This window comes from Anoplolepis gracilipes, chromosome 11 (genome assembly GCF_047496725.1).
Source record: "Anoplolepis gracilipes chromosome 11, ASM4749672v1, whole genome shotgun sequence".
NCBI classification, from domain to species: domain Eukaryota; kingdom Metazoa; phylum Arthropoda; class Insecta; order Hymenoptera; family Formicidae; genus Anoplolepis; species Anoplolepis gracilipes.
In genome coordinates, this window is record NC_132980.1 from 5,747,443 (window position 1) to 5,761,224 (window position 13,782).

General features: G+C 27.7%; 1 protein-coding gene across 1 annotated transcript; it reads right to left on the reverse strand.

The window, feature by feature from the left end:
* Positions 1-684: 684 nt before the first annotated feature.
* LOC140670924 (protein son of sevenless-like) lies at positions 685-12,918 on the reverse strand. Its single transcript, XM_072901799.1, has 17 exons — positions 12,143-12,918; positions 8,816-8,968; positions 8,544-8,752; positions 8,275-8,458; positions 7,920-8,166; positions 7,615-7,830; positions 7,176-7,542; positions 4,695-4,884; positions 4,379-4,615; positions 4,131-4,286; positions 3,867-4,049; positions 2,892-3,009; positions 2,530-2,819; positions 2,271-2,448; positions 1,918-2,033; positions 1,087-1,478; positions 685-990 (listed from the first exon to the last, which is right to left on the reverse strand). The coding sequence occupies exons 1-16, from the start codon at positions 12,176-12,178 to the stop codon at positions 1,092-1,094; spliced, it is 3,267 nt and encodes a 1,088-aa protein (XP_072757900.1). The 5' UTR covers positions 12,179-12,918; the 3' UTR covers positions 685-990; positions 1,087-1,091.
* Positions 12,919-13,782: the final 864 nt, after the last annotated feature.

Below are 13,782 nucleotides of genomic sequence, written 5' to 3' on the forward strand. Positions count from 1 at the left end.
ACATAAAATCCGACAATTATTATCTGTATATATATAATTTCTTATATGGAACACCCTATATATTTTTGCATATTCTTGTAGCTCATCTCGAGAGCTTTCCAAAACACACCATAATCAAATGTTTTTTCGTGAAGTACTTTTCGAGTTATAAGGCTTCAAAGTTGCAGTATTTTGACATAAAATATAAGATATCTCGAAAAATATTCATTTCTCGATTACCTTAACCTAATACTTTTATGCACCGAATAATGAGACAAATCAATTGGCGTAATTAATCCAGCTGTACACATCCGGCTATAGCCTTTGCAAAATTTATATTTTTATGTGTTTTCGTAATTTTAATTTCTGAGTCTTTTAGTCTTCATTGTTTGAATCTTACGTCACAACATCCTTTTGTCAAAAAAGAAGTACAGTATTATAAATTTCATTGACAGAGCGTTTTTATTATCACACGCACAATTTCACACTTAAAATATTGAATTTACAATTAAAACTTTATTGCATAACAATTTCCTATTAGATTTAATTTTCAAAATTATTAATGAATATTTAAAAGTTTTAATAAACTATTCTAAAAATAACAATGTCAAAATACAGAAGAGAAACGCTGCTGATGAAACCATTTTTTTTTTATTATGCTATAATACGTTTCTTCCTTATCAAAATAATTTTATCATATTTCAATCTCAACTAAATAACTACATAAAAATATATAAAGATATTCTCAGAACATCTCACAATAATGTTGTTTTATAAAAGTAACAATACAAAAATTATAGTACTCCTACGTAGAACAAACTGATAGACGATTACGCACAAGAATTTCCGTTCTCATCATATCAATAAAAACTGCACAAATTTTCATCATTACTAATCGTTGCGTCTGTTGACAGACATGACAAGACAACTGGACAAGAAGAGAGGCGATCCATCACATTCAAATTGTCGGACGAAGATTGAAAATTGCATACATCATCGACAGCTGGAAGTCTAAAAATAAATAATTTATATCTCTATAAAAATTTAAAAATCTTGATGTAATTTTTAATACTTTTTAATATTTCGAACAAAATGACAATACGGCACCTTCTCTATAACAAATTTTTCAGTGTAATGCACTTGCTTTCAAGATTACAAAAATCTCTCTTTAATGAGAAATAACCACCGGAAATATCATCAATAGCAACAGCAAATTGGTCAAATATTTTCTTGAATTGATCAAGAATCCTCTCGGGATCGTTCAGTTGTATTAAATAGTCGAGTTTATAGTACTCGAGCTCTATATCGTGGAGTTTACGTCTCATCATATCTGTGGCAGATGAGATCTCGATCAATAAATTCTTGAAATCAGAGAAGACAGCATCAGTGGAGACAACATCAGGTGGTTGTACTGAATCCAAAGAGTAAGGATGAGCATTCAGATAAGATGATACAACCTCTCCTGGTGAAAGAATTGCTGCGTCTTGCAATTGCCTTATCTATATTTATTTAAAAATAAATTTCTTAGACTTCCTCTATTATAATATGTTTGTTCAATAATTTTCCTACTCTTTAATTTTCCTATTTAATGAATCACCCGATGCAGAGATATTTATTTTTAATACAATGTTGAAATATCTTTGATAAGTTTGATGCAAAAAATTGATATGTATATTTATCAAAAAATCTGACACAATCATGTAATACAAATTGTATAACGATATTAACTATTGTATCATGTTTGACAAATGTTAAATAACATAAAAATAATAACTAAATTATACTAAAAAATATGTTTTTTATTACAAAAAAAAATTTGAGCTCGAACTATCTCATCATCTAAAGATACTTCAGTATTGAGTTGAATTGACGCGACGTTTAGAAAATTTATTAAATAAAACAATATAATTTCATAATCAGTTAATATTGGAAACTTACATGTTGCAATGATTCGTTACATGAATTTTCTTTCCTGTTGGATTCAGGCGATAGAGATGGAAGTGTGTTACTTTTAGATATTTGTAACGATGTTGGTGTTCCAATAAAATAATTACCTACAACGATAAACGTTAAAGCATTCATGTTTATAATGTTGAGATTAACGCCAAAATAAATAATTTATTATTTCGTATCAAAGAGATGTGTGGTCCCAGTTGAGGCTGCTCACACATCTCAATGAACGGGAAGCTCGAACATATGATTAGCTGATACAATTTCAGAACATCCTACAGCGAGAAAAAATTGATGGTCGTAATTATTATTAAATTATAATTTTACTATTAATTGAGTACCTAATAAAGCATTTCCAAACTCGTCGTAATAGCTTCCATACGAAATGACTCTAGATAGTCCCGACTCAAACTTGGCAACTGTTCTGCATGACATAAGAAACGATCGAAGCGATTTCATGTTCAAAGTTCTAGTCTTAATACCCGGCGATTTCAAATTTATCTCGGACCATTTACGTGGCTATTGTTACAAAATTATATTATATTAAAAAAGATTAAGATGATAATTATTTATATCAAATTAAATATATGAAACGCTTACGAATTGTATAGGTTCTTTACATTCCCTCGGTTCTATCTCCAAACTTTTCTTATACAGATAAGTATCTATATCATCATTTGGTGTATTAATGTCAAAAGGACATATATTTTCAATATATTTTCTTATTTTCGGCTCCACTGAAAGACAATAGGGTTGATTTTGGTACTGCTGTATTTTACAAATTATTTCCGTCACTTTTTGTAGTTTACTAAAATTAATAAGCTTCGAACTTCCCGGTAAATAATCTGGATTTCCCTCTTCAATATGCAGAATATTAGTCAAGTACATACCTAAAAATGTGTGAAAAGAATGATTTAAATCTTTTTATAATTAAAAGATCGTCGTTACTTTGTAATCCATACCTAAAAATGGTACACAAGGTGGATTAATAGATAATAATTTCATTTTATAGTTCCGAAAATGATTGTTTTTAAGCTTTTGCGCTTCTTGCAAAGCTCTCATTAATCTGTATTGTAATGACTGTAAAAATAAATGTATATTAATAAGAAAATACGCGTTGTTTGATGCAATAGTTTTCTCAATTTAAAATCTTTCTATTTTATATACAGAGTAGGCCATTTTAATCTATGCACTGTAATATCTCAAAATCCATAAGACAAAAATGTTTCAAACAAAAGTTGTATGATTTTAAGAGGGACATAAGATGGTACCATTGGTTTGACCTTGGATAGACGTTTGAAGGTCACGTAAAGGTCATCTTTAATTTCTTAAATGGAACCTACTATTTTTCATTACATATTCTTGTAACTTATCTCGAGAGCTTTCCAAAACACTATTATAAAATATTTTTTCATTAAATATCTCGTAAAATACTCATTTTTCGATTATCTTACTCTAATACTTTTATGCACAGAATAATGAGACGAATCAATTGGTGTAAAGAAAACACACATAGTTATCTTTAAGGAAAAAATCTGAATTTGCAACAAGCAGTTACACATTTTTACTTTAATATAATTATGTGTTTTAATTACGCCAATTGATTTGTCTCATTTCTTAATTTAATCTTAGTTTAAATCTTTTTTTAAAAATCGAGCTTTTATTCGAGATTAATGAAGAAATATCTTTTTTGTGGGTAAATGTTCAGAAACAAATTGATATGGAATCATCTCAAATATTTACAGAAAAGAAAACATAAAAACTGAAAATGACGTTTTTCTTGATACATCAGAAAATAATAGAGTTAGGGAGCTGAAATTTAGGGTGAAAATTTTTTTTTACATGACAAACAAAATGTTATTTAAAAACTCGTCATTTTTAGTATGCTTATATAGCTATAGCCTTTGCAAAATTTTTTTGGATTACGTCATACGTACTTGAAACGTAAAATTTAGCCTAAAAACTGAAGCCGAATCTATAGCGCTGAGAATCGCCAGAACACCATTAAAATTGTTGAGATCCTCCAGCACCATCATTATTTCAATTATGCGTGACACGATAGCTACTCTCTCTTCAAAATTTTGAGCCTCCACTATTATTTTCTCTAGCCATCTTGTAAACTGTTAAGACACGATAAAACACAAGTTAGTTATATTTCCTCGTAATATATTTTTACGATGATTTAAAAAACAAAAATTTACATTTGTCGTATGTTTAATGATTTTCATTACATTCGGTGACGTCATCTCCTTATCTTTCTTTGTCCATACACACCCAACTAACTCGGAGGGCTTTACTACTCTGTACAGTTCAAACTCCAATAGTGTTAATTGTCTCGCTAATTCGGTAGGATGTATCTGTAATTGATAAAATTACGTTCAAGTATGATTCAGTAATTAATACTTCCTTAAATATAACGCAAGATTAAAAAATATATTTTTACATATACCGTAATTATTCCATATTCTTCATAATTTTCTGGAATTTGAAGATGCGTTTCAATTGGTGGAAAAGATCGTTCAAAGCTAAATGTGATAAGTCGTTGTTCCGACGGTTCGCATTTTCTTTGCACAATTTTGAGTAATGACTCAACACATTTCCGCATATACTTGCTATTATTCAAAAACAATTGCAATCTTTCCAAAAGATTCTTGTCACGTTCAAAGTCGTAAAAATGATGGTTTATCTAATAGAAAAAAAAAATTAAAATAGTTTGAAGAATTATGAAAAATACATGGAAAATTAAAAAAATATACATTACTAACCCAATATCTTAAAACATTCAAAACTCTAATCTGCACTGGTTGACAAAATTCTTTTCTGTATCTTTCCCAATCTTTTTTCGTCGTTTTACATACTGAGTTTTTTTCTTCTTTACCATAGACTAACGAGGGATCTGGTATGTCAAACCTTTCTATCAGCAATGTCAATAATTCTTGAGGTGAGCAAAAATTTCTATAAAATAAGTTGTTAAAAAATTAGAAATTTGTTATATACATACACTACGCAAAAAAATTAATGGGCTACTTTCTTCCAAATAGAAAAGGCCAAATTTCAAATAGTTGCAACTTTCTTAAAAATAAATTGGAATGAGATCAATAAAAAAGCATTTCAAACCTTGAAGTTTCTAGTTTTAGAATTTTTAAATGAATTTCAATTTTCAAAAATTTGTCCAAGAAAACTGAATTAAAAAAAAATTAATAAAAAATCTCAGGATTTCATTAATTGGATGTTAAAGAGAAAAGTTTTAACTTTAATTTCTTTTTTTAACAAATGTTGTATAATTGTTTTATCGAGATATTTATTATTAAAGCAAAATCGAGTTATTGACTTAAAAATGATGGTACAATAATCATTAATTTAAGTTTTTGAAATATACAGAAAAAAACTTACCACTTTGACCTTTTGTATAAGTAACTGGAATGCTTTTTACTTGTAAATGTTGTAAAATTCATGAAAATTTTAGCATTTTTTTCGTTAATTCATTGATTTAAATAAAAAAAGATAAGAGTGCAATTTTTACTTGATTTGTTAGTGACAATTTCGCTTTAAAAATGAATAATAATTGAAAAAACTATAAAATCATTTTAAAGTACCAACTTTTCTCTTTAATTGCTTTTTTAGTGATTATTATATGATCATTTTTTCACTAGTTATTACAGTTCAAAGTTAATAGCTTGATTTTGCTTTAATAATGAACTACATAAATAAATGAAATCAGTGCTCTCTTAAATATAAATTAAGAACAATAAATAACAAACGGCCTTAGAGAGCAAAACCTGTGTACTGATAAACGAGTTAGGTGATAATTAACAAACCATATAATTAATCGACAAAGTAAAATGTATTATAATTAATATCAAAAACTTCAACTTTATCATACATATGTCGTGAAATCACCAATAATAAATCTATAATATCACAATTATATATCGCACTATCGCATCATTACCTAACCTTATATTAAACGATAAATGTTTAGAGAAATTAAATTAACAATTAAATATAATTCGAGTGCGTACGTTTCGAACTAATTTTCGAGTCTTCTTCAGCGCAATAGTAAAAATACAAATTTTCAATTTTAATAGAACGAGAATTATTAGTAATAATTTATAAATGTAAGTGTAATGAAGTTGATAACTTAGTTGTTAAGACCGTCTCCGATGTGTGTTTTTTAAAAAATTTTTGGCAGACCACAGAGTCAACATTACCAAAATTCACTGACCTTATAATATTGTATGTGAATAGCAATGATCATTGAAATCTGTAAATAAGTGATGTTTTTACTAAAGTAATTTTTGCCATAATAATCACTAATCAGTAACTGATAGGCGCTCACTCACTCGTTAACAATATATATAGTGACGGTTGGTATTAAATTGTTGACTCGTGTACTGTGGAGTTCACTCGGATAATGTCAGAACACAATAACAAGTTACGTAAGATAACAACTTCATTACACTTACATTTATAAATTATTACTAATAATTCTCGTTCTATTAAAATTGAAAATTTGTATTTTTACTATTGCGCTGAAGAAGACTCGAAAATTAGTTCGAAACGCACTCGAATTATATTTAATTGTTAATTTAATTTCTCTAAACATTTATCGTTTAATATAAGGTTAGGTAATAATGCGATAGTGCGATATATAATTGTGATATTATAGATTTATTATTGGTGATTTCACGACATATGTATGATAAAGTTGAAGTTTTTGATATTAATTATAATACATTTTACTTTGTCGATTAATTATATGGTTTGTTAATTATCACCTAACTCGTTTATCAGTACACAGGTTTTGCTCTCTAAGGCCGTTTGTTATTTATTGTTCTTAATTTAATAATGAATATCTCGGCGAAAAAAAATTATACAACATTTGCTAAAAAAACAGAAATTAAAGCTAAAACTCTGCTCTTCAACACCCAATTAATGAAATCGTGCTAGGATTTTTTTTTAATTCGGTATTCTTGAATAAACTTTTGAAAAATTTGTTTAATCGACGAATGTCGCTTTCTTACAATATAATTTTGTAACGAATAGAAAGAATTGAAATTTATTTAAAGATTCTAAAATTAGAAACTTCAAGCTATGAAACGCTCTTTCATTGATCTTATTCCAATTATTTTTTTAAAAATTGCAATTACTTGAAAATTGGCCTTTTTTATATGAAAGACAGAAGCCATTTAATTTTTTTGCCTGGTGTATATGAAACTCTTACAACATGCAGTGCTGTTATTTACCTGTAAGTAGTGAGGAATATTCTTAGAAAAGTTGGAGAAACATATATATGATAAGTTAATCTCTCTATTAATTTAATCAAAGTTGCACCCTTTAATGGATAACTGTCATTATTTATGCCCTTTAAAACAATGTTGTCCCTGCTATCTTGCTCGGCAAATTTGTACAGGTCAGGTGGAGGTAATCTTAATGGATGCTTCCTCTCTTCGTCTTCCAAAAGAATATTTTTCAAAGTTCTTTCCAACATACTTTTTATATTCAACATCACTAAATCCGCCATCCAATTATTCTTGTCCTCGACAGACTTGGCAACAAGAATAACGGAATTAAAATGATCTCTTGGTGCAATCTCAAAAGCATTCTTCAAATCTAGAAATACATACTATGCATTGTTCAAAATTTTAACACAAAATTACTGCAAACTTTAGGTGAATTGTTTACCTTCGGTATCTTCTCTATCAATAATATCGACCTTTCTGATGAAAAATTTTTCTTTCAATCGGAGTTTTTCGTGAGTCTGATGACTGTCTACTCCAACTGCAACATTAACGTTAATTCTTGTACTACTAATTGGTTTACATAATTTTAGCAACCCATCAAATAATAAAGCTTTCCTCTCGGTTAATTTTCGTCCATTAGCTTTTTCCAATGTATCCTCTGTATGCAAAAATTATCAATATATAATCATTAACAAGGTTAAAGATAACGGTTGAAAAATATACAATAAAAATGTTTATTTTAATTACCTCTAATAAACTCGCTGCAACAATGGCCGATATTTAATTGATTCCAGCCATCTACAGTCTGTTGTAATTCCCTAATCTTTTCCAATGCCATTTTTCTCCTCGTCTTTATTTGCATTGGTAAGACCCTACTCTTTTTCGAAAGACTCGCCACATATTGTATCAATTCCGTTTGTAGCGGTTTTAACAATTCCTGGACTCGTTCCAGAGTTTCGCTGTCCTCTTTGCTTTGGGTGCGCTTCTTAAAAATCTACGATTTATTAAGAAAAATGAAAACTTGATGATTGAAAATTTATCCCAAAAATATGCGTAAATAATGTAAATACATTACACATACGCAATAAATAAATCTTAATACCTTTATGTAATCGAAATACTGGAAGCAATGCCAAATAGGTTGCAATAAAAGTTTGGGCAAATAGTATTTGACAGCCTCTCTAATACTGTAGCCTGACATCCGTAACACCGAGTTAGCTTCCGGTCTTGACAATAAATTTTTTAAAACTTCCTGACTGGCTGGACTATTAATATTTCTCGCGTATCTAACGAGATGTAGTATAATTGATAAAAAATTTGTACACATGATATTTATCGCACATAACATAAATGATATATATATATATATACTTTATGTAAACATCAAATTCTTCTGCTTCTGCTAATTCTTCAAAGCATGAACCAACTATAAACATTTGCTTCTTCTCTCTAATTTCCATTACTTCCTTTAAACTGCCGACTAATGTATTAGTAACCTCAGGAATATCTGTAATGTTACTGAACAGCGTTTCGAGTTCGTTTTTGTCTTGCGTCAACTTTGCAATTTCTTCACGAAATATCTAATAACGTAAATTAATTTAATTTTCTTTCTTAATATTCGAATAATATGTGTTATATATTACTTTGATAATTATATGCAGGTCATGAATATAATCCTGTTCATCAGAAATGAGGTCTGACACAAATTTTTTATAATCCTGGGAAATAATTGAATCTAAGCTACTTTGAGGATCTTCCGTATAATTGTCTTGATAAAACATATCCATTTCGAGTACCTGTCGACAAATTACATATCATATTATAAATAATATTCTCTAATATTTAATATATGTTATGTCTCATTTGTACAAAAAAAAAAAACGACATAGAATAAATAAGCTATAAACAAGACAAAAGACAGATAATAGATTTTGAACTATTGTACACAATGTTTTTAGATAAAGAAAATTAGTCCCAATGATTTTAATCTTGACACACATTTTCACCATTTTTATCATTAAGTAAAATTAAATCCTATTTTAAATTAAAATCAGAAATAAGTTGATTTAGATTATTCCTTTTGAAATAGAAAGTGCAAGGAAAAAGGCTGAACCCTTCCCCCGCCCATCTGTTTATTAAAATATTTATTTTTTTATTTTAAAAATAAATACTCTTTTAATAAAATATTTAGATTAAAAAATATAAACAAAAGGAAATTCTTAACAAAACTAAAATAATTTTAGAGTATGTGGATACTCCATGATAATGACGCAATAACGAGCAAATGTGAACAGAAGAAATATAAAACATAAGTAAGATATAACGAAAAGATGATGATACAAATAAGTACAAAAATTGCGATATTTCAAAATCACATATCTCAGGCATCGAAAAAAGCGCCCCAAAATTCAAATTACTCAGAAATGTACCTCCCATTATATAAAATAAAAATAAAAATGATTTATAGATTGCAAGTTAATCCGAACATTTACCAAAATATTTATTTGATCACCAATAGAAAAACAGAGACAAAAGAAATCAAAGCCTTAACAATTTAAATTAATTTATTCCGAACTCGCAGACCCCGTGACTGACAATGAATGCACTTGAGATCTTGAATCTGAGATGGAAAAATACTTTTTAATTCGGAATCGATCAAGTATATTCTATAGATACATCAGCATATTTTCATAAATATTACTTTAATGCATAAGTGCCACATTTGTAAGATTTTAGATTGAATAGATCATAAATATTTTCCATAAATATCCAGTAAATATTTAAAAAATATTTAAAAAATAATTACTATAAAAATTTATTTTTTACTTACCGTAAGTATCATATAAAATATTTTATCTATATTTTAAAAATATATGGAATAAAGATTTTTATAAAATATATTTGATCTTTCAAGTAGTACTAAAAATATTTTACTAAAATTTTAAAGAAAGATTCTTAAATAAATAAACAATGCACACGCGAAATTGCACTCATCAACGAATCCATATTACTTGACATCAGCTAAATTTTTCTGATGTATGTCGTTTTTCTGATATATATCGAATCAATTATAAAATGTGTATTTTACTTGAGAATTTCACGCAATATCTTTTTTTACAACTCTAACAAATAAATAGCATTAAGAGACCCAATCATAATTTCTTATCCGTAAATTCTGAATCAGAATTTTGAAAATAACTACTACCGTTGACGCCCATCCTAACCAATTAAAAAAATTTCGCGACAAATGAAAGAATTGAATGTTTCATACTCATACGAGCAAATGACAATTAAACAATTTAAAAAGAAAACGTCTTCTCGCAGTGTTCACGTAAGACAAAGTACTTACCCAGACAGCACGCAATATTTATGATAAAAATTTATAAATATTTATGAAAATATATTTTTTTGAAATATTATATAAATATTTTATAAAAATCTTTATTCCATATATTTGTAAAATATAGATAAAATATTTTATATGATACTTACGGTAAGTAAAAAATAAATATTTATAGTAATTATTTTTAAAAAATTTCTCAAATATTTACTGGATAATTATGGAAAATATTTATGATCTATTCAATCTAAAATCTTACAAATATTTTGATAAATATTTATAAACTATTTAAATAATCGTTATAAATATTTTAGAAGTATTTTATGAATATTTTGTGCTGTCTGGATAAGTGTATATCTTTGAGTGGTATTCGATAATTCATATTTTCTCGAAGAGGTGTTATTTAATAATTGTATCAAATTTATAGTTCATTTTTGCAAATGAAAACTGTCTCAGGTCATCGATTTCGTGAATTGACCATGACTTTCTCGAAACTATGGAACGTCATCGACATAAAATCTTGCATGATAGCTAGCTCTTGAAGAAAAGGACGATCTTCTTCAGTGCCAATTGATTGATATTAAGTATCATTAAATACAGATCTGAGACCATAACATGTATGGTTAACAATTAATGAGATTCAATCATGGTCGTCTTGATAAATGTTGATTTGTTTCTCGATTATATCGTCTGTTTAGACATTGCAAAACTGGTATTAGCAAGTATTATTGATGATAAATTGTGTTGTAATTTTAATCCGATCATTAAATAAATCAGAACCACAAAAAAATAGCACTGCTTGAAATAAAATATTTAAATTAAAAATAATTCAATGTCACCTGCCATTTTGATTTTTATAAATCTTTATTATATAATATTTGAATATTTTTGTGTTTATTTTCGGGACATATTAACGCGATAAACAAAACACAGGATAACAAAGTAAAAATTTTAATTAGTACTAACTTAAGGATAAATAATAAAAATGTTTAAATCACAAATAGTTTACGCTTTAAATAAAAGAAAATGAAATTTTATTTATATAAAAAAAATAAAACATACTTTAATATTTCAAAAATAGTTTACATTACACTTTTCTCCAGAATAGCATTTCTGAATAATTTACTCAAGTAATCACTTTGCATTACTTTTTATTCATCACATCTAAATAATATTTATTATAAATATCTTGGAAACGTAAAGCAAACATGAATAATTATATTGTATACGTACCAGCATGTGCATTAATGATTCATTAATAATAAATATAAATCTCTTTAAAGAGCCAAAGAAAGGTTTATAAAATTTTCAAATATAAAAAATTTAAATAAGATTAGGTCTTGGTAATTACACCAAGAAAATTATGTGCCCTGTGCACTTATCAATTTCACAAAAAAATTATTTTCTGCGAAATCAACGCACTATCGTCCGCGTTTGGCTCTTAATCGTTCAGATTTCAAAGTTTCTTGTTTGTGAACATTAAAGAGCCTTATTTCTCAAGGAATTTAATAAATATAAAATAATAATATACTATAAAATTGAGAATATGAAGAACATCCAGACACACATCAATACAAAGGCTACAGAAACTGTCTGGATAAATTTAAGGAACTATCTGGATAATCCTTACCTCAGTTTCGTCTTCATCGCAGTTGGTATCTGTCATGATTTTCGAACACGTTGTCAGTACGCAATAGATACGTTTCTGTCTGACGAGACAACGCAAAAGATTTTATTTTACAGATTTTTTTCACTACTTCTCAATATTAACAACTACTTTAACCAGTCGTATCGCTTTTTTCTGGATACTCAGCTACAACGCGAACGGTTGGTTGCACAGAAGAAAAAGTATGAGATAAAGATAAAAGAGCAAGGAAATGAAGATGATTTGATTTCGATTTTGAGAGAAGCCGATAGCATCGCTGAAGGAAGTCGAGCCGGACGATTCAGCTAACTGAGTGGCGTTCTGGATATTCACGATGAGATTAGGCATAGCAGACACAATAGCCCCATGGTGGGCAATCTCGTAGTGATTGGATAATCGGAGAGAAGTGTTAATTCTATCATATACATACATTCCATTCATAAAATCGCTCGATTCATATGGGAATGATAAAAAAATAAACCCAAATGTACTCCCAGATAATCTGTAATTTAAGTTTATTATGTAATAAACTAATATTCTTTTAACATTCTCGCCTCTAGTTACTTCGACGCACATTTTTTGAGGATAAGGTAAAAGTTACTACGAAAATTTTACACAATATATTTTTTTATTTTACATAATGCCATATTTTTCCTAGAAATTATTACAATCGCTATTATGTAGAGAATATATTTATAATATACATGTATATATACATATATGTATATTATATATATATATATATATATATATATATATATATATATAAATAAATATACATATATATAATATACTTACATATATACTCCTTTCTTGGTATTGATTCCACTGATTCCATTTATGTATAATTATTTGTATATTTATTTCGATACACATCACTTTCTTACGTCGGTTACTTTAAAATCTATAAACGTCTATAATTACATTAAAATATTTTTTTATGTTCAAACTATATCACAGTTGTGTTTGAGGGAAAGACAGGGATTTAAAGAAAGAAAGAAAGTAGTAGTCGTTCAAGTAGTCAAAATTTTTCAGCATAGTCCAATCAGTAAGATTAAGAGTGCTTTTCTGCAAGCATCACTGTATAACACAATGTCGACACAGATGCTTTTCAACTACGACACAATTGTACACATCTAAAATATTGTGTACAATTCGTCATTTTGTGTCACACATTTTTGAATTTCAACATTTCGTATCACTTATTTTTTTCTGGAGTAATATTCCAATAGGAGAGAAATAAATTTTAGATCATATTTGAACGTGGATGGTATCATTATAATTTTCAAGTGAAAAACTACCCTGCACTCTAATGATAAAAAAGCTAAGAAGCATTCTGGCTACAAGTCAACATTATGTAACATTGTGTCACACAGTGTATGACTGCGTTCCATCAACTGGAAAGTACCTAACAAAATACACAGTAAACACAAACCGTTATTTATAATAAATGGAAAATTTAAAATTAATTGAATTGTCAAAATGTAGCGAGTCGTTTAACCCCTTGACAAATTTTTACACGATATTTGTTCCACATATTATTATCCAAATCTCTGACATTTTTTACAATAAAAAGGACATAATATATTATACATTTAGATCTGATATATTTTTACCGCTGTATC

Bases quoted from the DNA above. Each gene is read 5' to 3' on its own strand.
- LOC140670924 (XM_072901799.1), bottom strand. From the start codon at position 12,178: ATGACAGATACCAACTGCGATGAAGACGAAACTGAG. The intron at 7,543-7,614 runs GTAAACAATTCA...ATGTATTTCTAG, and splicing joins TGATAGAGAAGATACCGAAG to ATTTGAAGAATGCTTTTGAG. The intron at 4,050-4,130 runs GTAAATTTTTGT...GTGTCTTAACAG, and splicing joins TCATTAAACATACGACAAAT to TTTACAAGATGGCTAGAGAA.